Below are 24,941 nucleotides of genomic sequence, written 5' to 3'. Positions count from 1 at the left end.
CCATTACACGACACAACATACTTCATAAAACACACGTACAATGCGATACCATACAGTCCATGAACTTATGTTTATGGACTTATGCAAGTCCTATACTTGCATAAAGTTCAGTAAAATATTCCTCATTTAAGATTGGTTTTAAATATTATTAATATTCACGCAAGATATCAGAGCTTCTGATAGGCTTGTCTTCAGGGGAGGACTGCAAACAAAAAGACCAGAGCATACTCCCAGCTCTCCACAGGGGCGTAAACTTTGTGGGTGGCAGTGAGGCTCAAGCCCTCCTCTGGATTTCCTGGGGGAGGCAATGTGTGCCCCCACCCGTAACAGCAGCAAGCTCTCGTGTCAGTCAGTTGAACAACTCAAGTCAGTCTGGTGTTGTCTTTGTAGGAGCTCAGCAGGTTCTTAGTAGGCCCAGCTGACTCTCAGGGTGCTTTCACACTATAATTCTAAAAGCTAGTGGTGCTGAGTGCATGCAGCAGATGCTCTTCCCAGAGTGGCCCCTTCCCCTAAGGCAGGCCAGCTCAACTTTGCCCCACCCCCAGCTGTTTTTGGACTGATTGATTAAGTGCTGTCAAGTCGGTGTCAACTCTTAGCAAACACATAGATAGATACTCTCCAGGATGATCAGTCTTCAGCTTGGCCTTTCAGGTCTCTCAGTGGTGCCTTCATTGCTGTCGTCATCAAGTCCATCCACGTTGCTGCTGGTCGTCCTCTTCTTCTCTTTCCTTCAACTTTCCCCAGCATGATGAACTTCTCAAGGGAGCTGGATCTTCGCATCATGTGTCCAAAGTATGATAGTTTGAGCCTGGCCATTTGTGCCTCGAGTGAAAATTCTGGATTGATTTGTTCCATGATCCACTTGTTTGTTTTCCTGGCTGTCCATGGTCTCCTCAAAAGTCTCCGGGACCAAAGTTCAAAAGCGTCAATGCTTTTCCTATCTTGCTTCTTCAATGTCCAGCTCTTGCATCCATAGAGTGTGACGGGAAAAACCATTGTTCGAACGATTCTAATCTTTGTAAGGGTAGACACGTCACAGCACCTGAATATCCTTTCCAAGGCCTTCATTGCAACTCTACCAAGTGCTATTCTGTGGCATATTTCTGGATTACTGGCTATTTTACTTTTGGTGGTGGATCCTAAAAGGCAGAAGCTATCCACCACTTCAATGTCTTTTTGGACTACAACTCCCATAATCCCCAGCCACTGTGGCCGAAAGCAAGGGATTATGAGAGTTGTAGGGTAACATCTGCAGGAGGTCCGAAGTTGAGCAGACCTGCCCTAAGGGGAATTATCTCTCAGTGCTCACCAAGGTGGACCCTTCTTAACAAAGAGGAGAATTCATGTTTGCTACCACAAGACCACTTCTCCCATGTGCCCCATGGGAAATTGAGAGGTCATTTGTCTTAATAACATAACCTTTGTAGCCTTTCCCTCTTCGGCTATGAGTTATTCCGTGCGGGAAAAACACGTGCCACAAAACCTGGGGCTTCCCTGCAGAATGTGCATCCCCTTTTATCCCCCACCCCACTTTTGAAGGCAATCTTTCAGGAGGAGCTGCGGTCGCAGAGCAGGAAACAGCACAGCTTCCTTCGGCCTTCCAGGGAGCAGCATGCGCCCCTGCCTCCGAGCATGCTCAGTTGTCCCGGAAACCAGAAACCCGCACGAGAAAAGAGAACGTTTCTGAACTCCGTTTCCCAGAGGGCTTTGCGGCTGACGGCGGAAGTTCACGTGCTGTTTGCTTCTCCTGCCCGGCCCCGTGACGCGACCCGACCGAAGAGGGAAGAGAAAGGAGCCTCCGGGCGGGCGCCCAGCCAGGTAGGCAGCGAGCCGAAGCGGCGGCTTGGAAGGTTGCCTCTGCCGGGGATGGCGGAGGGAAGTGTGGCCCCCCCTGCCCTGTCGCTTCCCTCGAGGGGAGGCCAGCCTATGGCCATGGGGAGGGGGCTGCTTAATCTAGGAGCGCCCGCCTGGCCTCCAGGTAGGCCCCGCTCCCTGCCGTAGCCATAGCAACGCCCCCGGGGGCCCTCTCTGCCCACCCCTTTGGAGGTGCCCGACGGGCTGCCAGTCAGAGTCTGTTGTTCTAAGCCTTTTTCCCTGGTAAACTTATTACCCTCTTATCTATCTTCTATCTGTCTTTTTATACCAGCTAGCGTGGTGTAGTGGTTAGAGTGCTGGACTAGGACTGGGGAGACCCGAGTTCAAATCCCCATTCAGCCATGAGACTAGCTGGGTGACTCTGGGCCAGTCACTTCTCTCTCAGCCTAACCTACTTCACAGGGTTGTTGTGAAAGAGAAACTCAAGTATGTAGAACATCGCTCTGGGCTCCTTGGATGAAGAGTGGGGTATAAATGTTAAAATAATAATAATATGTACATCCCTAAGAGGTGTACAAAACTTAAAATATTTAAGTCAACACAGGTTAAAATACATGGCACAATAAACAACAACAAATATGTATATACTGCTTTTCAACAAAAGTTTCCAAAGCGGTTGGTATAGAGAAATAATAAATAAGATTGCTCACAATCTAAGATGAAATGTGGTAGACACCAGCAACAACAGTCACTGGAGGTACTGTGCTGTGGGTGGGGCCAGTTGCTCTCCCCCTGCTAAATAAAAGAGAATCACCATGTTAAGGAGGTTAAATATGGGTTAAAATAGTATGGGTTAAAATACACGACCCAATACAAACAATTATTTATTGATTGATTGATTTGATTTGTATACAGCCCTTCCAAAATGGCTCAGGAAGGGCGGTATACAATAGCATGAAGCAGTTACTAAAACAAGTTATTATCATTAAAATATGCCCTTCTTGGCAACAGGGAGCATTTTTTGTTGGGCGTTTTACAGCCTAAGAGCTCATGCATATAAGAACATGAGAACAGCCCTGCTGGATCAGGCCCAAGGAGGCCTATCTAGTCCACCATCCTGTTTCCCACCAGATGTCTCTGGGAAGCCTACAGGCCAGAGCTGAAGGCCAGTGTTCCCTCTGTGCCAGGCCTGCTCAACTTGCCCCCCCCCCCCCCGCAGCTGGTTTTGGACTACAACTTCCATAATTCCCAGCCACAGTGGCCAATAGCCAAGGATTATGGGATTTGTAGGCCAACATCTGCAAGAGAGCCGAAGTTGAGCAGCCCTGCTCTAAGCCGTGTGCATGTGCGCGTGCTCACGTGTTTTTTAATGCATGTCTCAGGGCATGTTTTCCAGGCAATCAGTTTCATGGGATGAGCCCTGGTTCTAGTCTTAAAGGAGGAAGGAAAATTTATCTCTGTCCATATTACGACTTGATACTGGTGACCAGGGACGAACAACAAGCCACCCGAGGCATTCTCTGCTTATCCATCTCTGTGATCCATTACACCCATTTAATATCTAGAAATTATCTGATCTCTTCAACTAGCATTCTAATTAGTAATAGATGTGACTCTAGCTACTGATCAGTGGACAGAGATTTACTTTCCATCTTATGGAGAATACTGATCTTCCAAGTAATTGCTACCAGCCAGTGGAGCCCCCCCACCCCCCATCGCTGTGAGAAACCTTTTCTAATTAAAAAAGAAGAAGAGAAACTGTTAGAGGGAAGGAGAATGAATGGGAAACTTAAGATAAAGTGGCAGAGAGGGAGAGAGGAAGGATAGGAAAATTTAAGAGATGGAAGAAGAAGGGGCCTTTCAGAGAAGGGATGAGATTATCTTCCTTCCCAAACCATAGTTGAGGACTGAGGCTTTTTTCTCATATTTCTACAACTCTGTTCCTTATTAAACTTCCACCCACCCACCCCTCAGCTGCACAAAAATCTAGTTCCCACTGCACAAAAGGCGTCCAGCTACACATTAGAATAAGCCCTGCTCTGTGTGTCCCCAAAGGTCTGTCTTCCCATCAGGAAAGCTCAAGGCTGGGCATCCCCATCCCGGCCTCCCTACCTGTGCTGCTAAATATGTGCAAGGGAACCCAGAACAGCAGAGGTTTGGGTACAAATCTGGCAGAGAGAAGAATCTTTCTCTTGAAGGAGTGGGGATGCAGGGCCTGGAGAGCCATAGTCAACATGAAATTCACTGCAGCAAGATGTGGTTATGATGGCCACAAGCTCAGCTGGCTTCTTCTTTTTTTTAAAAAAAAAAAAAAGGTTACACTGTTGGTCACTTTAGTTGGTCACTTTTCTATCCATCTTGACTAGCCAAAATGGAACCTCCAGCTTCAGGGCTTGTATACCTCTACATACCCAAAACTAGGGGGATGAGTGTTGGACGGGGTCATTAAGAACATAAGCGAAGCCCTGCTGGATCAGTGCAGTCCAGCATCCTGCCATACGCGACTCTCCCTCACATTGGTGTGCTCTAGCACCTGGTATTCAGGGGCATGCCACTTCTGATCCTGATGGAAATATACAGCTACCATGGCTAGTAGCCATTGATATGGATTTGAAAACCTTTCAAACTGGTGATCATCGCCATATCTGGCAGCAGCTAATTCTATCATTTAACCACACATTGTGTAAAGAAGTACTTCCTTCTGTCTTTCTTGAATTTCCCAGCATTTAGCTTCAACGGATGAGCTTGGCTTCTAATATTGAGAGGGAGAAAAACCTCTTTCTCTATACTTGATCCACACTGTGCATAATATTATGCAACTCTGTCATGTCTCCCCTTAGCTGCCTTCTAAAAGGCCCAAACGTTGTAGTCTTTTCTTAGGGGGAGTCACTTCAACCCTTCACATAAGTAAACCGGGGATGGCCAATGGCCAACCAGTGGACATCTGGGCGCTCTGCAGAGTACAAAAAGAAGATCCTGACCTGAGAAGCCTACAGTTTCAAGTTGAAAAAGGGGTGGGGCTGTCACTCAGTAGCAGAGCATCTGCTTGGCATGCTCACGATCCTAAGTCCCATCCCTGGCAGCATCTCCAGGTAGGGCTGGGCAAAACCCTGCCTGAAACCCTGGAGAGCTGCTGCCGGTCAGTGCAGACGATACTCAGCTATTGATTGATTGCGTGTTTATACCGCCTTGACAAAGGCACCCAAAGTGGTTTACAATATTAAAGAACAAAGAAATTAGGTAAGGTGAAAAGCATTGTTGTCTCAGGCTGTTGGTCTTTTCAGGAGCTGAGGGCAAGAGCTGGCTGGGCTGGGCGCATCCTTTCTTGCCTCCCTCACAGAGGCAAAGGTGCAGTTTTCTGAATCCCTAGCTTAATATATTACAATAGCCTAACCCCAAACATACAATGCTGCCTCTTTCAGAGTCACGCCCTTGATCCATCCGGCTCCGCACCGCCCACTCTGACTAGCAAACAGTAGATGAACCGAGGGTCTGACTTGGCATCAAGTAGCTTCATATGGAATCATAGACTTCCAGAGTTGGGCCTTGGAGGTCTTCTAGTCCACCCCCCCTGCTCCACGCAGCACATTGCTACAGCTTCCCAGACAGACAGCGGTCCAATCTGAGTTTGAAAGCCTATCGTGAAGGAGAGCCCCCTGTTGCAGGGGTCAGACTGTTCCTCCACTGTCAAACAGCCTTGACAGTTAAGTAATGATTCTTAATGACTAGCCCAAATCTGCTTCCTTGCTATTTCAACCCATCGGTCAGTTCTAGTTTTGCCCTCAGGAGCAAAGAGAACACTCATTGTTCTGTGACGACCCCTCAGATACTTGAAGATGGCTATTGTATTCCCCCTTGCCATTCTCTTCTGTAGGTTAAACACACCCAACTCTTCAGCTGTTCCTAACGGGATATGGTTTCCAGACCCCTCACCATCTATGTGAACTCATTCCAGATTTTAAAAATGTTATTCCCCAGAACTGAGCACTTGCACTGAGTAGTCCAAGCGAGGTCTGACAAACACAAGTAGTGTTCAAGATCTGCAAGATGGAGGCACAGTTAAACGGGGGAAATATATGCTCACTTACACATGAGCTTTTTAGTTCAAGTTTTCATTTGTTATCCCCTCTCAAAAGTAGAAAGAAGAGTTGTTTTAAAAACTTCTCAGGAAAGGTGGGTTTTGAGGAAGGATTCAAAGAAGATCAGAGAAGTGATAGCTTTTGGGAGTTTGGGGAGATTCTTCTTTCATCCGCTTTTTGTTATCTTCCACAACATTCCTGAAATTTCAGTGGCCTGCCTGCCAGAGAGCAATGAGAACATTGGCGTTAATCAGATGTCTTGGTCAGTTTCGACTGAGCAGCTGCTCCAGCTAAAGTCTGGAAACCAGCTGTTTATGAAAGAGGGAGATGTAGCAACAGAGAAACCGTTTGCCTTGAGGCTAGTTGGCTCCAGTAGGTCATAGGGCCACTGCACAGCCTGGGTATGAGGAAGGTGGTGAGGTGTTGCCTGTTGCTAGTGATGCCACAGTAGGCCTTGATTGTGATTTGATTGCAGCCACGTGTGTTCAAAAGCACGTAGGTTCACAGTGGCCCTGCCAAGCAGGGTTCCCTCTTAACAGGGATTCCCAGATGTTGTGGACTACAACTCCCATAATCCTTAGCCAGAGGCCATTGCAGCTGGGGATGCTGGGAGTTGTAGTCAACAACACCTGGGAATCCCTGTTAGCTGGAACACTGCTGCCAAGCCAGGGAAAGAATTGCATTTCTCAGGAACAAAGTGTTTCGAAAACTATGAAATATTGCAAAAACAGAAACACTCCTTTGGGATAATGCCTATATTTTGTGCACAAAATGAGCAGTGACTGCTCATTTGTTGTGTGGAATAAGGAGATTATCTAGAAAGGCTCTTAGACTTGAATGTGGGCATGGAATGAAAGTGCCTGAAGGTGTGCAGCATGGACCAGGCGAAGGAGAAAATGAGCTGTTGAGGGAAACGGTCTTGGGCACATTGAGTAATGGGGTTTTTTTGTTTGGTAAAGTGAGTGAGTTAGGAAGAGAAAGAAGACAGTTCCTGTGGTCTCTTTCTGGTGGGCCTTTGTGCAAGAAACAAGACTTAATAAAGAGCCAGGGTTTGCAGGGCCAGGACTGGAACCTGATTTCAGTGCAAGGACTGCACCTTGGAACATCTGAATTAGTAGTATAGAAAGGATTCCATTGAGCAAATGTGGCTTTTGCTTACCACTCTGGGCATTGGAAAAAGCCTTCCAGATTGAGGAGGGGCTTTAGCTCAAGAAGAGCACTTGCTTTTCATTCAGAAAGTCCCAGCTGAGAAAGACCCCCTGCCTGAAACCCTGGAGAGATGCTGCCAGTCCGTGCAGACCATACTTAACTAAAAGGACCAGTGGTCGGACTTGATAGAAGGCAGCTTCTTCTCTTAGGCTTTCGGACCACTTGTGCCAGAACTCAAAAGCTGCAACTTTCAGACAACTTGAATATCTACGCCTCTCCTTTTAAATGTTAGGAAACTGGTTAGTGGAATTGAGAAGCTGGATTAAAGCTGCCCTTTTTGTAAGCAGCTGAGGATGCTTATTCAGAGATAACTATTTTTTAAGAAAGATGAAAACTCCTTAGCTCCTATTAAGTCTGTCTGTCTGTTTAGTATATTTTTACATCATCTCAAACTTGTGTGTCTTGGCGACTTATAACAAACATAAAACAAATTTAAACATTAAAACAGTGTTAAACCACAAATAAAAGCTTGAATGAACAAATGCATCCTAAGAGGGTTTTTTTCAGATGGGGAGGCTCTTATTTTATATATGTATGTATGTATGTCTGCATGCATGCATGCAGAGATGCATTTTTTTAAAAAAATCAAACTGCTCACCTGAGTTATGAAGGAAGGGGATAAGACTGAGAGCTGACTTAACTTGCCAGTGCAGTGTTCAAGAAACTGGTGTGTGTAGTAGTTGCAAAGCCACATTGTGGGCTGTTTAGAGAATACATCTGTCCTGAAGAAGCTCTGAAATACAAGAGGGTGTTGTGCATTCGGCAACCACATTCTTAAAGAGGGGTTGAAATTCCACAACTTGCAGAGCAGGAAGTAAATAAACCCTAAATTACCCAGTCACATGCTGGTCTGCAAGTTGCTGTAAATGTGGGCCAACACAGTGACTCCTTAGAAAAGCTGCTGGTAATGTGATCTCCTTGAGAGTAGATCAAAGCGCCCAGTTAGGAATAAGCTAACTGCAAACTAGATAGGGATCAGATTGATAGGGCATGGAAGTGGGGGGGGGGGGCGGGACAGGAGGCAGCAGCCCCATTGAATTCAGTGGGGCATACTCCCAGGTTAAGTGAGTATAGGATTGCAGGTTTTGCTTCTGCCCCAGGAAAACGTCCTGTAGATGCCCATGGCACTCTCTTTTTTGGAGCTCCTTTCTCTGGGGGTGATCAGGATATCTCTCAGCAACACTGGAACTCTGCCTTAGTTGAGCCAGGAACAGAGAGGTGGGCAGGGAAATTTCCCCACACTTTAATTTTTCCATGGAAAATTTTCCATTTGTAAAACTTCATTGGATGACATGCAGACTAGCATTGCAAATGTGCAGCTGAGTGAGTTCCAGGCTACCGCTGCACTGTTGCTTGAGTGGAAAGGGGCAATTTTTACTATACATCACCGAAATAGGTCCCTGAGAATCTCACTCGTGACCCTTTATGGTGGAGGAGGGTTTTTTTTAACTCATTAGGTCAAATAATGCGCCAAATCAGATTAAGCTATATAGGGCATCAGAACAAATGTGTACAGTAATTGTTTTCAGGGATGGGGGATCAATGCGGATTTTATGCAAATGAGGGTGAAGATTGTATAGAGAAATTTTCCAATTCAAAATTTTCCAGAAATGGGACGGGAGTACACTGGACCTCTAAATGAATGGTGTGATTGTTTATAAATGGTATCTTGCTCTGTTGAAAGGAGACCTTTTGGAAAAAATGTAGTGCCATTAGGGAACTGCTAGTAAAAAAGGGCTTGTGTGTGGAATGTTGTTCACTGGTTGTGGACTACTTCTTCTTCTTCTTCCTTTTTGCATATTTGCATAAGTTGCTGCTTCCGTGACTAGCTCACTATTTGAGCTTTGCTTGCTACACCAGATGTTTGGCGAATGTAAGCAGCGTCAGGTGATGAACAGGATGCAGTCATGTGCTCTCTCCCTGCCCTGAAGGTGGCCTTGGTTTGTTTGCGTGGTGTGGGACACTCCTCTTTCTGGGACTGGACTGGGATTGCTTCACTTTTACTTTTGTCAGTGCAGCCCTGGTAGCCAGTCACTTAGACTTCAGGCAAGCTGTCGCCTCTTCTCGTAGGACTCCTGGTAATGCAGGGACCAGGGGTGCACCAAAGTAATTTGGGCACCCGGACCACCCAGCTGCAAGGCCCCCCGAAATCTCCTTTGGGGGGCCCTCCCCGCCAAAGCTCCGCTCTTTTTTTAAAAAAATGCTTACCGTGGTTGAGGGGTGGTGGGGGGGCAGAGAGCAGAGCAGTCCTTCTCCCTCCCTTGGTGGCAGCGGCAACCAGGAGAGATGGTGGACCCATCCGTATGGGCCAGTGTCTTTAAGAAATTGTGAGGCACGCCTGCGCAGTTTAGAGATTGTCACAAGCCCATGACTGATGTCTTGGGCTTGCGACAATCCCCTCTGTGCAGGTGCACCTCACAATTTCTTAAGGAAAGGCAGCGGCCACTGGGGAAATGCTCTGCTGGGGCTGGATAGCAGTGTTCCCTGTAACAGTGATTCCCAGAGGTTGTTGACTACAGCTCCCAGCATCCCCAGCTGCAATGGCCTTTGGCTGAGGATTATGGGAGTTATAGACGCAGCGGGGAAATGCTTGACTAACAAGCAGAAGGTTGCTGGTTCGAATCCCTGCTGGTACCTGTATCGGGCAGCATCGATATAGGAAGATGCTGAAAGGCATCATCTCATACTGTGCAGGAGGTGGCAATGGTGAACCCCTCCTACCAAAGACAACCACAGGGCTCTGTGGGCACCAGGAGTTGAGCATACAGTTGCAAGGTACATCAAGAGTGGATTTCACTGGCGGACGCTCCATTCAGAAGAAGCAAGCTTAGGAGGAAAGATGGTTTAATCAAATTAAGACAAAGACATGCAAATAGTCTGGTGTCATTCTGACTAGTAAATGTATGTGATGAGGTAATGCTTACCATAAGGAGGTTTGTACATTTTCCCTTCTTGTAAATGTACATAATTCCAGGTAGTGTCTCTGCAGCTGGGCTCCGTCTGCAAAATATGCTTCCGGTGGGAGTGGCGGGTGTTTGAGAAGCAGAAAGGCAGGGATGCATAACTTTGGCCCTCTTGCAGACATTGGTCTAGGACTCCCATCATCCCTGACTATTGGCCACTGTGGCTGGGGATTATGGGAGTTGTAGCCCAACACCAGCTGGAGGGCTGGAGTTATGCTGCCCTGATCTAGGTCGCTATTGTCTACTCGGACAGGCAGCAGCTCTCGAGTCTAAGGCAGAGGTCTTTCCCAGCCCTTCCCAAAGGAGGACATCTGGGAGGAGATACGCCCTCTGAATCTGAGAGAACTGGTCTCTGGGAGGAGAGCTGGTCTTGCAGTAGCAATCATGAATTGGCCCCTTTGCTAAGCAGGGTCTTCCCTGGTTTGCATTTGGATGGGTGACTGCATGTGAGCACGGTCTGCTGGCAGATATTCCCCTTAAGGGATGGGGGCCATAGCTCAGTGGTGGAGCCTCTGCATGCTTGAATGCAGAAGGTCCTGGGTTCACTCCCTGACATCTCCTGTTTGGCATGGGAGAGACCCTTGCCTGCAACCTTGGGCAGCCACTGCCAATCAGGAGACCACAGATGGACAAATGGTCTGACTCGGTATAAGGCAGCCGTCTGTCTTCCAGTCACGATTATTTTTTAAGCAATGTGCTGGATTACCTGAGATCTTAGGCTGAGAACTCCGTCCCTAGTTGGACTTCACCTTGACCTCCACATGGACTTGCGGTATTGAATCGGATAACAAAGTTCCTGTGTGAGGCCTCTTAACTCCCCCCCACACACACACAAACACACACTGTGCGGTGCCTGGCACCAGCTGCAGCTCATGCAGCTCAGACTTGCATGCCTGGGTTGCCACAGTCCTCTCTGGATGGAGGTGTCGGTGCAAGTCTAAGCTACTTTTCTTCCTCCCCAGTTCAGCAGCACTTGTTTTCCTTTTGGTGCCCCATGTCCTGGAAGATTCAGGGATGTACAGCAGGAAAAGTCTTTGGGAAAAGTTCAGGTGGCATTATTTTAGTTGATGCGAGGAGGAGCAGCAGATTACATATTTCTCTTGTGATGTTGCTCATCTGAAATATGGCTATCTGCAGGCAACCTTTAGACAGGCACCATTGCAAAGGACCTGAAAGCAACTCAGGTTTGCAAAACAATTGCAAAGGAACTGACATTTGTAGAATTGCGGTGTGATTTATTCTTTTTTTTTGCCCCTTGCCAACATGTCCAAAGTTTGGGGGCAGTGGCTGAAATCTGGCTCTTGTCCTTTGTTCTGGTCGACAAATGGTTTCATTCTGTGTCCTTGACAGCCGTCTTGCACCATGGCTATCCTGTTTGCAGTTGTAGCCAGAGGCTCCACCATCTTAGCCAAACATGCTTGGTGCGGAGGGAACTTCCTGGAGGTGACGGAGCAGATCCTGGCCAAGATATCCTCTGAGAACAACAAGCTCACCTACTCCCATGGAAGGTGAGTCCTGCTCTGGGGAAGGGAAAGAATAGGAAAAGAGCAGATCTGTGGTGGGTGAAGGGATACTGCAAAAGCTGCCTGCCTAGGGGTCCATAGCAGTGTCATCTCTAAGATGTGTGCGTGCTCACACGTTATTTGATGTCCGCTCAGTTAGTTTTTGATCCCGCTGAGGTTGAATTAGGAAGGCCCCACTCTGAATGCATATGTGCACACACTGCCTTGATCCTGCCTCCCAGAACAAAATTCATTCCGCGCACAGACGAAGAAAAATTAGAGGGAACACTGGTCCACAGGTTTTGGCCTTGCTTTCTAGCCAAACCCATTACTGGTACTGATCTCTTCCCTGCTTTTCCAGGAGACAGAAGGAAGTTGTACACATGAACCGAGTGGAAACCCAGGGGTAGGGGCTTGAAACACAGGAGGACCTTGATATTTGTGGGGTTTCCATTCCATGGTACAACTGTGGATACAAAAATGGTGAATATTGAGTCATTACGCCAGTGGGAGATTGGGGGTTTGGTTCCCGGTTTGAAGAAAACTGTTAAAAAACAGCAGATTTCCAGGGGGAAGCTGCCTACCATCTTAGCTGCTCCCCTGAGTTGCAATGTGCCCCCGAATGCCTCCAAATCGACCGGAAATGGCCAGGTTTTTTTCTTTTTAATTTTTTTTTAAAAAACCAGCCATTTTGAGGGTCCGACACACAAAATGGCAGCCGGAAATGACCTCCATTGTCATATCCAGCCACCCCAACACACAGATCCCTGAGGTCCGTGCTCTCCCGCCCCCCGCATATGCTGAGGTCGGGTGTCTTTTACCCAACTGCCAATAATGAATCCGCGGATATTGAGGTCTGCCTGGATCATTCAGTGTGTGGCACAGTATGGCCTAGATCCAGGCTGTACAACGGTGCTATACTACAACTCCCGCCATCCCCAGCCACAGTGGTGAATAATCAGGGATGATGAGAGTTGCAGTCCAACATCTGTAGGAAGGCCAAAACTGTTCGGCCCTGGTTTAGATGCTGCTGGGCCTCCAAATCTCTGCCCAGCCAGATCCTTATGCTGTACCTTCTCTATTGACTTTTCCACAGTTACCTGTTCCACTACATTTGCCAGGACCGGATTATATACCTCTGCATCACTGATGATGTAAGTAAGTGGGCAGTTGCTGTGGGCGTGCTTCTGTGAGCCTGCGTGCTCTCTGACAGTGGTTAATGGAAATCCACACCCAAAGTGTGTGTCCCAAGGGACTTCCTGCATGCTTCCAGTGCACAGATAATATTCTTTTATCGTGGATTTTATGTTTTGATTGTAAGCTACCCCAAGCAGCAGTGTGCTGGAGGGGCAGGATATAAATAAATAAAATGCGGAGCATGATTTAGACCAGGGATGCTCAACTTTGGCCCTCCTACAACTCCCATAATCCCTGGCTTTTGGCCACTGTGGCTGGGGATCATGGGAGTTGTAGTCCAAAAACCGCTGGGGGCGGGGGCCTATGTTGAGCAGGCCTGATTTAGACCTTGCATTTACACTGTAAAGTGTCTATGCCTGGATGCATTAAAAGTTGTTGGCCCTCTTTCTTCAGTGCATGTAGCTTTTTCCTTTCACCTTTCATCGCCTTATAGGTCCCTGCTGTGAGCTTTTGAATGTGCTGTTACTTTGTGAAATGTCCTGTTTACTCAGTTGTCATGTGGCTGCTGGGAAAGTTTCTCGTGGCTGGTGGCTGTTTGTTTATCTTTCTCAGTTTTGCAGAGACAGAGTTCAGAGAGATTGACCTAGTTCAGACGTCATGCGGAATCTAGTTCCACATGATGTGCATGCACCTCGGGCATCTATGCTCCTTCATCTTTGAGGATGAAAGGAAAGAGGATTCTGCTTCTAATCCTGGCTTAGAACCAGTCTGGTCAGACCTGAATGCAGGAAATCCTGGCTTGTTCTAAAACAAGTTTGCAAGCCAGCCAGGAACTGCTGCTGGGATACAGTCCTGACTGGTTTGCTGACTCTGTTTAGAACAAGTCAGGATTCTCTGTGTTTGGACCTTCTTGGAAATCCTGGCTTGTTCCTTCCCCTGCATGTGAAAGGGAACAGGGAGTCCTTGAGGCTGGGGAACAAAGTGCAGAGCCACTATTGGACCATTGTTTTACATGATGTCTGTATGGCACAATGCCTTCAGCTGAAAATTTGTGCTCCTTCATCTCCTCCTTTTTAACTGGCATGCATCATTGGTTCCCAGATCTGTAGAATTCAGTGGCAGGGATGATAGTGGAGCTTCCTGGAATATATGTACTGCTGCACTGGTTGGGAGATTCCTCCCAAGGACAGTCTGCTCAGCAATTGGTTACATGCTCAGATGGGGGAAGTGAGGGCACCAGTTGACATCCCCACTACTAAAATGTAATAAACCTGTTTTGCTGGATCACACTTAGTCAAAGCGTCCTGTTTCCAAACAATTGCCAGCCAGATGGCACTGGGCACTCACAAGCAGGAAAAGAAGGTATTTCCTCGTCTAAAGCCAGGCTTCTCCACATTTGGTTCCCAGATGTTATTGGACTTCAACTCCCATAATCCCCAACCAAAGGCCACTGGGGCTGAGCTGAAGTCCAATAACATCTGGGGACCCAACGTGGAGAATCCCTGGTCCAAAGCATAGACAGATACTCTGAAGTATCCTGCTTGCATAGACAGAGGCTCATTACTCATACTCTAAAGCAGGGCTGCACAGCTTTGGTCTGCCTGCTGTTGGGGGACGACAACTCCCATCTTCCCTCACTATTGGCCATGTGGCTGGGGATGATGGGAGTTGTAGTCTAACATCTGCAGGAGGGTCAGAGCTGTGCCGTCCTGCTCTAAGGATCCTGCCTCTGCAAATGGAGATTCCCATGAGCTGTTGAAGTTCAGAGTTGTTGACAGACCTTCTGTCCATGAATGTGTTGATCTGATGGCGTTGTCCTGCCTCCTAGGATTTTGAGCGCTCCAGAGCTTTCATGTTTCTGAATGAAATCAAGAAGCGGTTCCAGACCACCTATGGCTCTCGTGCCCAGACGGCCTTGCCGTATGCGATGAACAGCGAGTTCTCCAGCGTTCTGGCTGCACAGCTGGTGAGCATCAGTGACGTCTGCCTGCTTGGTCCCGCATGCAACTCTACAGAGACTTGGTTAGATTAGTTATGACTAACTTGTCTCACTGATTTCAACGGTGCTTAGTCATAACTAACAATTCTGGGTGCTGCCCCCTGATGTTAGGGAAGGGGCTTCACGATTGGCTGCTCTGCCCAGGGCTAAAGCAGATTTCCCCCCCGACTTCTGATACTAGAGTTAGATCCCCCCACCACCTGCCACCGATTTGAAATTGGAGGCATAACACACTATTTCTCTCCTCTTACTTGTTGGTATATATTCTTATCTGCTCCGAGTAGCCATATTCTGTCGCACTGCCACTGCTTCTGCGATTGGAAGGGAGCAATGACTCAAGCAGGGTTGCAACAGGCAGTCTCCTCTGCATGGGGATATTCTGGGCTTATAAGAGCCGTTCTTTCTCATGGCACGCTAGTTTTTGTGCTGGCATGTTGTTGGGAGCTACTGAGCTAAATGCTGAGCATTCCAGAGTAAGCTCTTGTAGAAGGAAATGGCTCCAGTAAGCTCCTGTCACCTTACAGGGCAGTGCTGGAGGGCAGAGGTGGAAGGGAATGGGAGGAGAGCTGGTCTTGTGGTAGCAAGCATGAATTGCCCCCTTTGCTAAGGTGGATCTGCCCTGGTTTGCATGTGGGTGTGAGCAATGTAAGATATTCCCCTTGGGGGATGGAGCTGCTCTGGGAAGAGTACTTGCATGCAGAAGGTTCCAGGTTCCCTCCCTGGCATCTCCAAGAGAGGGCTGAGAGAGACATTCCTGCCCGCAACCTTGGAGGAACTGCTGCCAGTCAGTGTAGACAATACCAAACTAGATGAACCAATGGTCTGACTCAGTATAAGGTGGCTTCTTATGTTCCTTATGGAGATTCCTGCAGCTGGAGAAATCACCAAAGTGGAGCTGCAGCAAATCCATGTGCAGCTTCCACAGTGGCAGGACACTGCCTTGCTCGTGAAGAGCCATTTGGGCTTCTTGATGGGGCCTCATCCCTTGCCCCTTTGGTTCTACTCAGTTACGTGAAACCCCGTATTTCTCTCTTGTCTGTTTTTTTCCGCCTTCCAGAAACACCACTCTGAGAACAAGGGTCCCGACCAAGTGGCAGAGACACAGGCCCAAGTGGACGAGCTCAAAGGGATCATGGTCCGCAATATAGGTATCGTACAAAGATGCAGCAAATGGGCCCCTTTGTGTGTATCGGGTGGCTGAGGATAGCATGGCCTGGGGGTATATTTTATTTATTTATTTAACGTATTTTTATACCGCCCGAAACTTGCGTCTCTGGGCGGTTTACAACAAAAAATAACAGAAAAGTTAAAACAATTAAATGACGACAACAAAAATTAAAACATTGGTTAAAATAAATGACAGCAAAAAGTTGAAAAATTGCAACGACTTAAAATTTTAAAACAATATTTTAAAACCATGTTAAAACTATTAAAGCAGTATTTAATCAAAACCCTGGGTGAACAGGTGTGTCTTTAAAGATATATTTTTTAAAAAATGTCATGGATGGGGAGGCTCTTGTTTCAGCAGGGAGCACGTCCCAAAGCTTTGGAAGCAGCATTCCCCTTTCCTGGGCCAGCACAGATGCGTGTATGGCCATAGGAAGCCGCCTCCTGCAGGGTCAGACCTTTGGTTCATCTGGCTCAGTATTCTCTGCACCAGGGTCCCACAACTGTGGCCCTCCTGCAGATGTTGGGACTACAACTCCCACCATACCTGTTGGCCACTGTGGCTGGGTCCAAAAACACCTGGAGAGGGCTGGAGGTATGCAGCCCTGGTCTAGACTAGGGATTCTCAACGTTGGGTCCCCAGATGTTACTGGACTACAACTCCCATAATGCCCAACCAAAGGCCACTAGGGCTGGGGATTCTGGGAGTTGAAGTCCAATAACATCTGGCTCTAGACGAATTGGCAGGGGCTCTTGAGGGTGTCAGGCAAAGGCCTTTCCTAGCCCTACCTAGAGATGTGGAGGATTGGACCTGGGGTCTTCTGAGTGCAAAGCATGTGCTCTACCATTAAGCTGTGGTCCTTGCTTCTGCCTGGAGCTTGCATGGTTGCAAGGAAGGATCAGTATAGGGAAAAGGACAGTCCTCTGTGTTGGCTGTTGATCCTCTTATTCTGGTAAGCCAGGCTGTCGCATTAGGCTTATCTGGTGGATGGGGCAAAATACAAGCAATGGTTCTACTTCTACACTGACCTTAGCACAGACTGGCAAGGAGCTTGTGATGAGTGACACTCAATCCCTGTGTTGCTACTTCTGCAAGGTTTTAGTCCTTCTGGACTGTCTACATTTCCAAAGAGTACTTCTCTACTGTGCCAGATCCTTGGTCAAAGACCTGGTCTCGAAGTCCAGTAACAGCCACCAAAAGCCTGGTCCAGAGAGCGAGAATTTATGCCGTCAGTCAGGGCCGGTAGTTCTGGGACAAACTGCTTTTCCACTGGAGTTCTCACTTCTACCCTCTTCATCCCAGATCTGGTGGCCCAAAGGGGAGAAAAGCTGGAGCTGCTGATAGACAAAACTGAAAATCTCGTGGATTCGGTAAGTTCTGGAAGTGGGACAGGGAGACCCACTCACCAAGGGGCTGAACAATTGAACTCACCAGGCTGTCTGTAATACGTGTGTGCACAAAAGGCAGGCCTGGAAGGCGAGAACTTTCCTCCACCTCCTGAGGAAATAATTGGAAAGAGATAGCTGGGTCACCTAGGTGGTGTTGAGCAAATGAGATGATGGCGTTCTTTGACCATCTATTCTTTACAATGCAGGGTGCATATTTCCAGATTGCACAGAGCACTTCTTCTAACCTAGGTGTTCCGAAGCTCAAAATAAACTAGCTGTTTAATTGCTTAGTGTGGTATTTACCTAACTGAATGTTATGACGAACGAGAGAGACGGACAGGGTTGGATGCTGTAGCTAGGCCTCTGTGAGATTATTCTGCAGACAAAGTATATCACAAGAAACATGCAGGCTTCAGAAAAGGAGAAAAATGGCCCCAAGGTCAGGAGGTAGGTAAAAAGGTAAAGTGTGTCAAGTCGATTTTGACTCCTGGCACCCATGGAGCCCTGTGGTTTTCTTTCGGTAGAATACAGGAGGGGTTTACCATGGTCTCCTCCCACACAGTATGAGATGATGCTTTTCAGCACCTTCCTAGATTGCTGTTGCCTGATATAACAGTGTTATGTTAATCATGTTTTATATTGGTTTTCTTATAATCCACTCTGAGACCTTTGGGTATAGGCCGGGCTAGAAATCCAAATAATAAATAAATAAAAAGTAGTGCCAGCGAGGATTCAAACTGCTTGTTAGTCAAGCATTCCCCCGCTGTGCCATTAGGTGGCTCAAGAGGTAGGTAGTGCATCCTAACCATCACCAGAGAAAGCCAAGGAGGACTTCTTCTGGCTCCCAGCAGAGGGTGATGAAGTGCCTCCTCTACTCTCGACTTGCTGCTCTTTTCTCTCCAGGCTTGGGTGCCTTTCTGTGTGAAAGGCAGATTTGACAGGACTCTTGCAGCAGACATAGGGAGGAAGGGGTTGAGCAGACACAGGATGTTCGCCAAGGGAAGAGAGAAGGTGCCCTGGGCACAGGGGTAGGATCACTTTCTGTGGCAACTCGTGGAGTGATCATAGGTTATGGCCATCTTAAACAAATAGCTGTTGTTGAAACTAATGTGAACTGTGTTAGTTTTTGGTTTCAGCTGTGGTTTTAGTGTATTGTTGTTATGTAAACCACCTTGAGGGGCTTGGTTTTGGCAGTATGACAGTAAGTTCCAGGTTGAGCTCAAGCACAGCAAGGCCAGTGGAACTACTCTAGGTAGGGAAACTGGAGCTGTTGATGAATAAGCAGCAGCTCTCAAGACTAGGAGCCATCTGTTGGGCATGGCCTTGAGCTTCACCCTCGCCGGTAGAGCAGTTGGGACATCCTTTCGGAAAGTGCAAGAGAGATGCCATTCTGTGGGAATGACCTGTGTCTTCTCTTCCCCCACCCCATCTTTTGAACCATTTCTTACCTCCTAGAATCATAGATACTTAGTTGGGAGGAATCCCAGATATCTCTTGATACTAGCCCTCTGCTCGGGTCAGGCAACTGTGCCAGCATCCCTGACAGATGGCCATCGGGCTGCTGAAAGCCTTCAGCAAAGGGGAGCCCAGCATGGCACAAGGCAAGTGCCTCTGAGAGTTCGGACATTCCTCCTGGAAGTTGAGCTCCCTTGGTTCTCATCCTGCCCTCAGCAGAACAGAGAACACGACTGTTCCTCTTTTTATGTGATGGTCGTCAAATAGTTGAAGGGCTCTCAGATCTCCCCTTAGTCTTCTTCAGGCTAATCCTACCCAGCTCCTTCAATTATAAGGAGCTGAGTAGGATTTTGATCTCTTATCAGTACTGTAAGTTTTGCCATCTCCGCATGTTCCAAAATTTTTATCAGCCAATCTTTTGTGGGCAGTTCATTGTCCTTCCATTTCTGTGCATATGCTATTCTGGCCGCCGTGGTTGCATACATGAAGAATGTTAAATTGCTTGTGGAAAGCTCTCCTTGCGTTATTCCCAACAGGAAGGATTCTGGGCTCTTAGGAAATGTCATTTAAATTTTTTTTTTAACTCATTATATATCATGTCCCAAAAGGCCTTTGCCTTCCTACAAGACCACCACATATGAAAAAAAGTTCCTTCACAATGTCCACATTTCCAACATTTGTTTGAAACATTTTTATACATTATCGCCAATGTTTTAGGCGTCAACTACCACCTGTACATCATCTTATAATTTTCTTTTAAAGTGTAACATGCAGTGAACTTTAAATCAGTGTTCCATAATTTTTCCCAAGCTGCCATATCTATATTATGACCCACATCTTGAGCCCATTTTATCATAGTCGTTTTAACCACTTCATCTCTTGTCTCTTCCAAAAGCAACAGCCTATACATCTTAGACACTAATTTTTCATCATTTTCACATAGCTCCTTCTCAAATCTCGGCATTTGATCCTCAAATCCAAATTTGAAATCCTTCTTTAAAACTTCATTTAACTGATAGTACTGAAACCAATTACTAACCAGATTTTGTACTTCAATTAAATTTTTTAACTTACAGCCCTTTTCTTGAAAACACAACAGATCCCTATAGGTACCCCATTGCGGTTGCATATTTATCTCTTTATGTACTAAAGCTTCAATCAGGGATAACCATAATGTAGTTTTAGGTTCCAGCCATTTTTTATATTTTATCCACACTCTCATTAGACTCCTCCTTACATAGTGATTCAGAAAATCTTTATGTATTTTACTTCCCGTGATCTACTAAATTGGTAACTACCAAGAAAGAAGATTAGTCTGGCACAACTTGTTCTTGACAGCTCCTGCTGGCTCCTAGTAATCGCTACATTCTCTTCTGAGTGCCCGCAGACTGACTGCTTAATCACCTTTTTGCTCATACCTGTTTTCCAAATTATGCTAACTGCCTAAGGGACAGGCATACACAGTGAGAATGAGAAGCCATATCCTGTGACAGATGACTCAGGCTGCAACCCTGTGCATGCTTATGGAGGAGTCAGCCTTTGAACTCGGAAGTTATTTTTAAATAAACACAGATAATCATGTTACTGATGTCTCACCCATAGAAACTCTCAAAGAATTTTTGAAGTAATTGTAGTAGGGAAGTAGTAAATGTATTACGGTCCTTAGACCAACGTTTAAAATAATACATTTATAATTTACAAAATATTCAGATTGCTAATAGAAGCTCTATGAAGTTTGGATGCAACAAAACAAAACTTGGCCACATTAAAAGAGGTAACAGATTTTAAATTTGACAGCAAAAAATCCAGATAAAATTGATCCATATGGCCAGGATGATTCTTTAAGAGAGGAGCAATGAACTTAATACGAGCATCCCTATAAAACTGACAATACAGAATAACATGAACAACTGACTCTGTATCCCTTGAGCCACAAGGGCAACAACGCAATGCATATGGAACGCGTTTATATTTCCCATCTAAGAGTGCAGAAGGAAGGGCATTCAAACATGCAGGGGTGTAATCGTAGTAATATTCTAGAGGTGAAGCCTAGATAGTTTTGTCAAATTATAAACTCTTGAATTTAGATACTACTTTTCTCCTGGCTGTTTGAGCATTTATGTCAAGTGGTTTGAATTTTTTTTTGTTAAGTATTAGATTTTTTATTTGGGGAGGGAATCGACATGGGGTGCACAACTCCAACTCCAGGTGGGCCAGAACCAACCATGACTTGGTGTGCAGGAGCTGAGGTCAATTTTCAGCACATTATTACACTAAAATTAATGTAAAATGCTAAGTGACAGCAAGGGGGCAGAAGGTTGGAGCCAGGGGATAAGGCAAGGGCAAAGAGGGGCAGGACTGTCAAGGCAGGTGGGGAACATCTAGTCTCAAGTGGCCATGTGCACTGAGCTACTGCTGCTTGCCACAGGACAGGCCAAGAGCTCTTCACGGCTCCTGCTGTTGCTGCAGGGTTTTCCTTCCTGTGGGCCAGCAAGAGAGTCCCCATGGACCAGATCCAGCCCCTGGGCCTTAGGTAGAGCAGGCTGGTCGCAGATGATCATGAAACTGATTGCCAAGAAATTTAGGACCAACAAAAGGAAATACTTTTTCACACAACACATAATCAACCTATGGAATTCTCTACCACAAGATGTGGTGACAGCAAACAGCCTGGATGGTTTTAAATGGGGTTTAGATAAATTCATGGAGGACAGGTCTATCAATGGCTACTAGTCTGTGGGCTATAGGCCACCTCTAGCCTCAGAGGCACGGTGCCTCTCAATACCAGCTGCAGGGGAGGAACAGCAGGAGAGAGGGCATGGCCTCACCTCTTGTCCGTGGGCTTCCCAGGGGCATTTGGTGGGCCACTGTGTGAAACAGGATGCTGGAGATCGATGGGCCTTCTGGGGCCTGATCTAGCAGGGCTGTTCTTATGTTCTTATCATGCATTTAATACATGAATACAGAAGTACTATCTTTACAAGCAGGTTGTGTATTTCAGAAATGGAGGGTGTCCGTGTCAAGGGTTCATTTATATACGCGGGAAGCATGCAGATTAAAAATGGCTATTAGTGGAGGCTAATCTTCAGGTCACTACAGTGGCTGAACAGACTTCTGGTGGGGTGTTGACGGGAGATCTTGGGTGACAGGTGAAAAAGTTGTGGGGTGCCTGTTGGACTCTCCTGTGCTCTTTCCACAGTCTGTCACTTTCAAAACCACCAGCAGGAACCTGGCTAGAGCAATGTGCATGAAGAACCTCAAGCTCACCATCATTATTGCCATAGTATCAATTGTAAGTTGCTGGGTACCACATCTGGTGGGGGAGGAAGGAGAGCTTTTCACTTTGCAAAAGGAAAAAAGCCCAAGTGTCCTGCATCCCTGGAAGCTGGCCTCAAAGGGGACTTCATGATTGGGTTATCTCTCTGCAGCCCCTTCCTCTTTTTTTTTTTTTTTTAATTTTTACATTTATATCCCGCTTTTCCTCCAAGGAGCTCAGTGGTGTACATGGTTATTTTTATCGTCACAACAACCCTGTGAGGTATGTTAGGCTTAGAGATACATGACTGGCCCAGAGTCACCCAGTGAGTTTCATGGTTGCATGGGGATTCGAACCCAGGTCTTCCCAGTCCTAGTCCAACACTCTAACCACTGCGCTTTTCTTCCCTTCTGTGACAGCCCCCCAACCCCATTTCTTCCAGACTTTTCTGCAAGAACATTGGAAGAAGCTGTGGCCCTATAGAACTCTGGGTGCTACTGATCTTAAAGGATTGTGATATCTCCTGGCCAAGGGTGATCCCCCCCCCCCCAAAAAATACATGCTCTGAGCAGCTTGCATGCCCCTCCACAGCAGAATTCGATGACATGTAAAGTGGCTCAAACCTGCCCTAAGCACTAGGGGGCCCAGTTTCCACTTAGTCCCTTCTGCCAGGGTTTCTGTGACCAAGTGCTTTGTCCACCACAGGTCATAATCTACATCATTGTGTCAGCTGCCTGCGGCGGGCTCTCATGGCCAAGCTGTGTACAGAAGTAGCTGTTGGAGCCCGTTGACCACATACGAGAGCACACGTGAGCAAGAACCTATGTGAAGGAACAGCCGTCGTCCAACTCTGACCTCCTTGCTCTTCATCCTTCAAGGACACCCGAGTCTTTTTGCCTTGGACCCCCTAGCCCCTGCCTCCAGGGCAAGGTGCCACTTGCTTTTAAGCCCGTGTGGCGTTCCACTGTCACAAACCTCGGAGCGTCCCAAGAGAGGAAAGGAAGGCATCATTGGCATGGGGAGAGTCTTGAGTGTACTTCTGTGTTCATGCTTTGCACTTTACTGTCTTGAAGCCCTGCTGGAGGGGGAGACCGGAGGAGCTGCAGTGACCCTTGGGAGGGGGAAGGAGGACCACCAAAGCCCACGGGTTCCTGTTCATGTCTCCTCACCCCAGGTAGGTGGGGGGGCCCAGCCCCCTCCCACACTGCTTTCCCAGTGGTGCCTTTCCTAAACTTGTCGGGCTGTGGCTTCGTTCTTGAGGAGATGCCCCCCCTGGGGAGGGGGTACTTGTTAGGCATGTTGTGGGGGCTCGACCTTGTGACTTGGATGACTGGTGAGTGTGTGTACTGTTTAACATTGCTGTGATGTACCTTGCTGTTTGTGGCTGTGTGTGTGTCTTTTTTGCTCTTCTGTCCTGCCTGGCTTAGGATGTTCTTTCAACCTCTGAGAGAGCAAGAGAGCCCTGTGGGAGAAGAGCTGTTGGCCTGGTGGTCTACCTGATGCGGGAGCCTAGTGGGGAAGGAGTAGACTCAGTTCTTCCATCCGAATGGGGTGGGGGAAGAGGAGGAAGGCAGAAGGTAGAATTTTGAGGCCGATTTTCAACATGGAAACTGCCCATCAAACCAGTGTCCCACCCCCTTCTGTGCACGGCATCACACCGCTTGCAGCTTCTCCCCACCACCAGTGCCAGCTATGGATGGACTATATAGAAGTGTCAGGGTTGCGCAGGTGTGACTTGAGAGGCGATGCGCTTGGTGCGGACCACAGGCCTGCGGAAGAGCTTTTTGGCCGCCTCTGTGCTGCGAGATCATGGATGGCCTTCGAGGTGGGACCTTGGCCTGGACTGAAGCAGGGGCATTGAGCGGGGATGCCCGCTGGCAAGCACGGAGGACAGCCCTGTTGCGTTCAGGGCCTCTTGCACCGTCTCTCCTGCCGGGACTAGACCAACTCACTGAGCTACCCTTATTCTCAAGTGCTGGAGATTTGGTCTTAAGGCTTCCTGTGTTGAACAGATTAGGAAGTTACCACACACTAGAATTCTGGTTTAAAGTGCTGGCCACAGAGTGCCACACCCTGGGAAGCCATCTGATACGGATAGTCCTTGCCCTGTGTTGGGTGAGGTGGTGCTGAGACAGCCCTGCCTCCCCCTCAGTGGGAAGACGCTTAGCATCCCGTCGGGCTGCTGTTCCATGCCCAGCCCTACAATTTCCGTAGCTGGTTCTCTGCAGCCCCAGCCGGTCCTTCCCGACACCTAGACACACAAGGACTGCTGCTTGCCTTGCCCTCCTCCCCGCTGCTGAGGTTTGGGCCTCCTGGGGCTGCACTCAGTTGCCAAGCTCCGACAAGCCTTGTCTGAAGGGCTCTTCTGCTTTCTTCTTCCTCCCCACCGCTCCAGGCACAAGTCCATGTTTAACTGTGCATGTGTTAGGGATTTGTAACAATTTTCTATTTTAATTGAGTTTATGTAAAATTAAAACTGCTTACTCTGGTTAAATGCACTATGATGCATTATTGTAAAAAATAAAGTCAATCTGTTTGAATAAACCTACTGTGCGGTGTATTTTTGTGGGGGGGGGGTGGGCTCTCTCATTCGTGGAGCTGTAGCTTGAATCCCCTATTGGGTTGAGAGTTGTTATCCCACCTAGTGAATGGCCTGGCCCTATTCCATTGACTTTGCCCCTGCCTGGAACAGTTGTGAAAGGGGGATCTGGGTGTCTCAAAGGAAGAATTGGACACCTTGTTGGCTTTATCGTCCTTGGAAGGAGATGACATGGCCTTTTTGTCTCAAGCAGAACCAGGTCAAAAATGTTCACCAAATAACTTGCCACCCTTGAAGGGTGTGGGAACCAGGTTGGAGAACACGCTTAAGTGGCTCCTAATAGTCACATCACATGCCAGGGCTCTGGCAGAAATCTGCATGGCATCCACTGTAGTGTCATTCTGAATTGTGTAAAAACTTATGGGCATCAG

At 47.5% G+C, this 24,941-nt stretch overlaps 1 protein-coding gene across 1 annotated transcript; it reads left to right on the top strand.

Moving 5' to 3' along the window:
• The first annotated feature begins 1,658 nt into the window (after nt 1–1,658).
• Nucleotides 1,659–24,515, top strand: VAMP7 (vesicle associated membrane protein 7). Its single transcript, XM_053274143.1, has 8 exons — nt 1,659–1,818; nt 11,417–11,574; nt 12,665–12,722; nt 14,534–14,671; nt 15,762–15,852; nt 17,175–17,242; nt 21,915–22,007; nt 22,677–24,515. Exons 2-8 carry the CDS (start codon nt 11,429–11,431, stop codon nt 22,743–22,745), a joined length of 663 nt encoding a protein of 220 aa, XP_053130118.1. The 5' UTR covers nt 1,659–1,818; nt 11,417–11,428; the 3' UTR covers nt 22,746–24,515.
• Nucleotides 24,516–24,941: the final 426 nt, after the last annotated feature.

The sequence above is a fragment of the Hemicordylus capensis genome, chromosome 11 (genome assembly GCF_027244095.1).
Source record: "Hemicordylus capensis ecotype Gifberg chromosome 11, rHemCap1.1.pri, whole genome shotgun sequence".
In the NCBI taxonomy this organism is placed as follows: Eukaryota; Metazoa; Chordata; class Lepidosauria; order Squamata; family Cordylidae; genus Hemicordylus; species Hemicordylus capensis.
Note: the sequence above shows the minus strand (reverse complement) of the source record. Positions and strands in the feature narration are given on the sequence as shown.

What these genes read in the sequence shown, in the direction of transcription:
- VAMP7 (XM_053274143.1), top strand. Translation starts at nt 11,429, where the DNA reads ATGGCTATCCTGTTTGCAGTTGTAGCCAGAGGCTCCACCATCTTAGCC. An exon ending in ACCTCTGCATCACTGATGAT is followed by an intron (nt 12,723 to 14,533) that starts GTAAGTAAGTGG and finishes CCTGCCTCCTAG; the next exon opens with GATTTTGAGCGCTCCAGAGC. An exon ending in GCGTTCTGGCTGCACAGCTG is followed by an intron (nt 14,672 to 15,761) that starts GTGAGCATCAGT and finishes TCCGCCTTCCAG; the next exon opens with AAACACCACTCTGAGAACAA.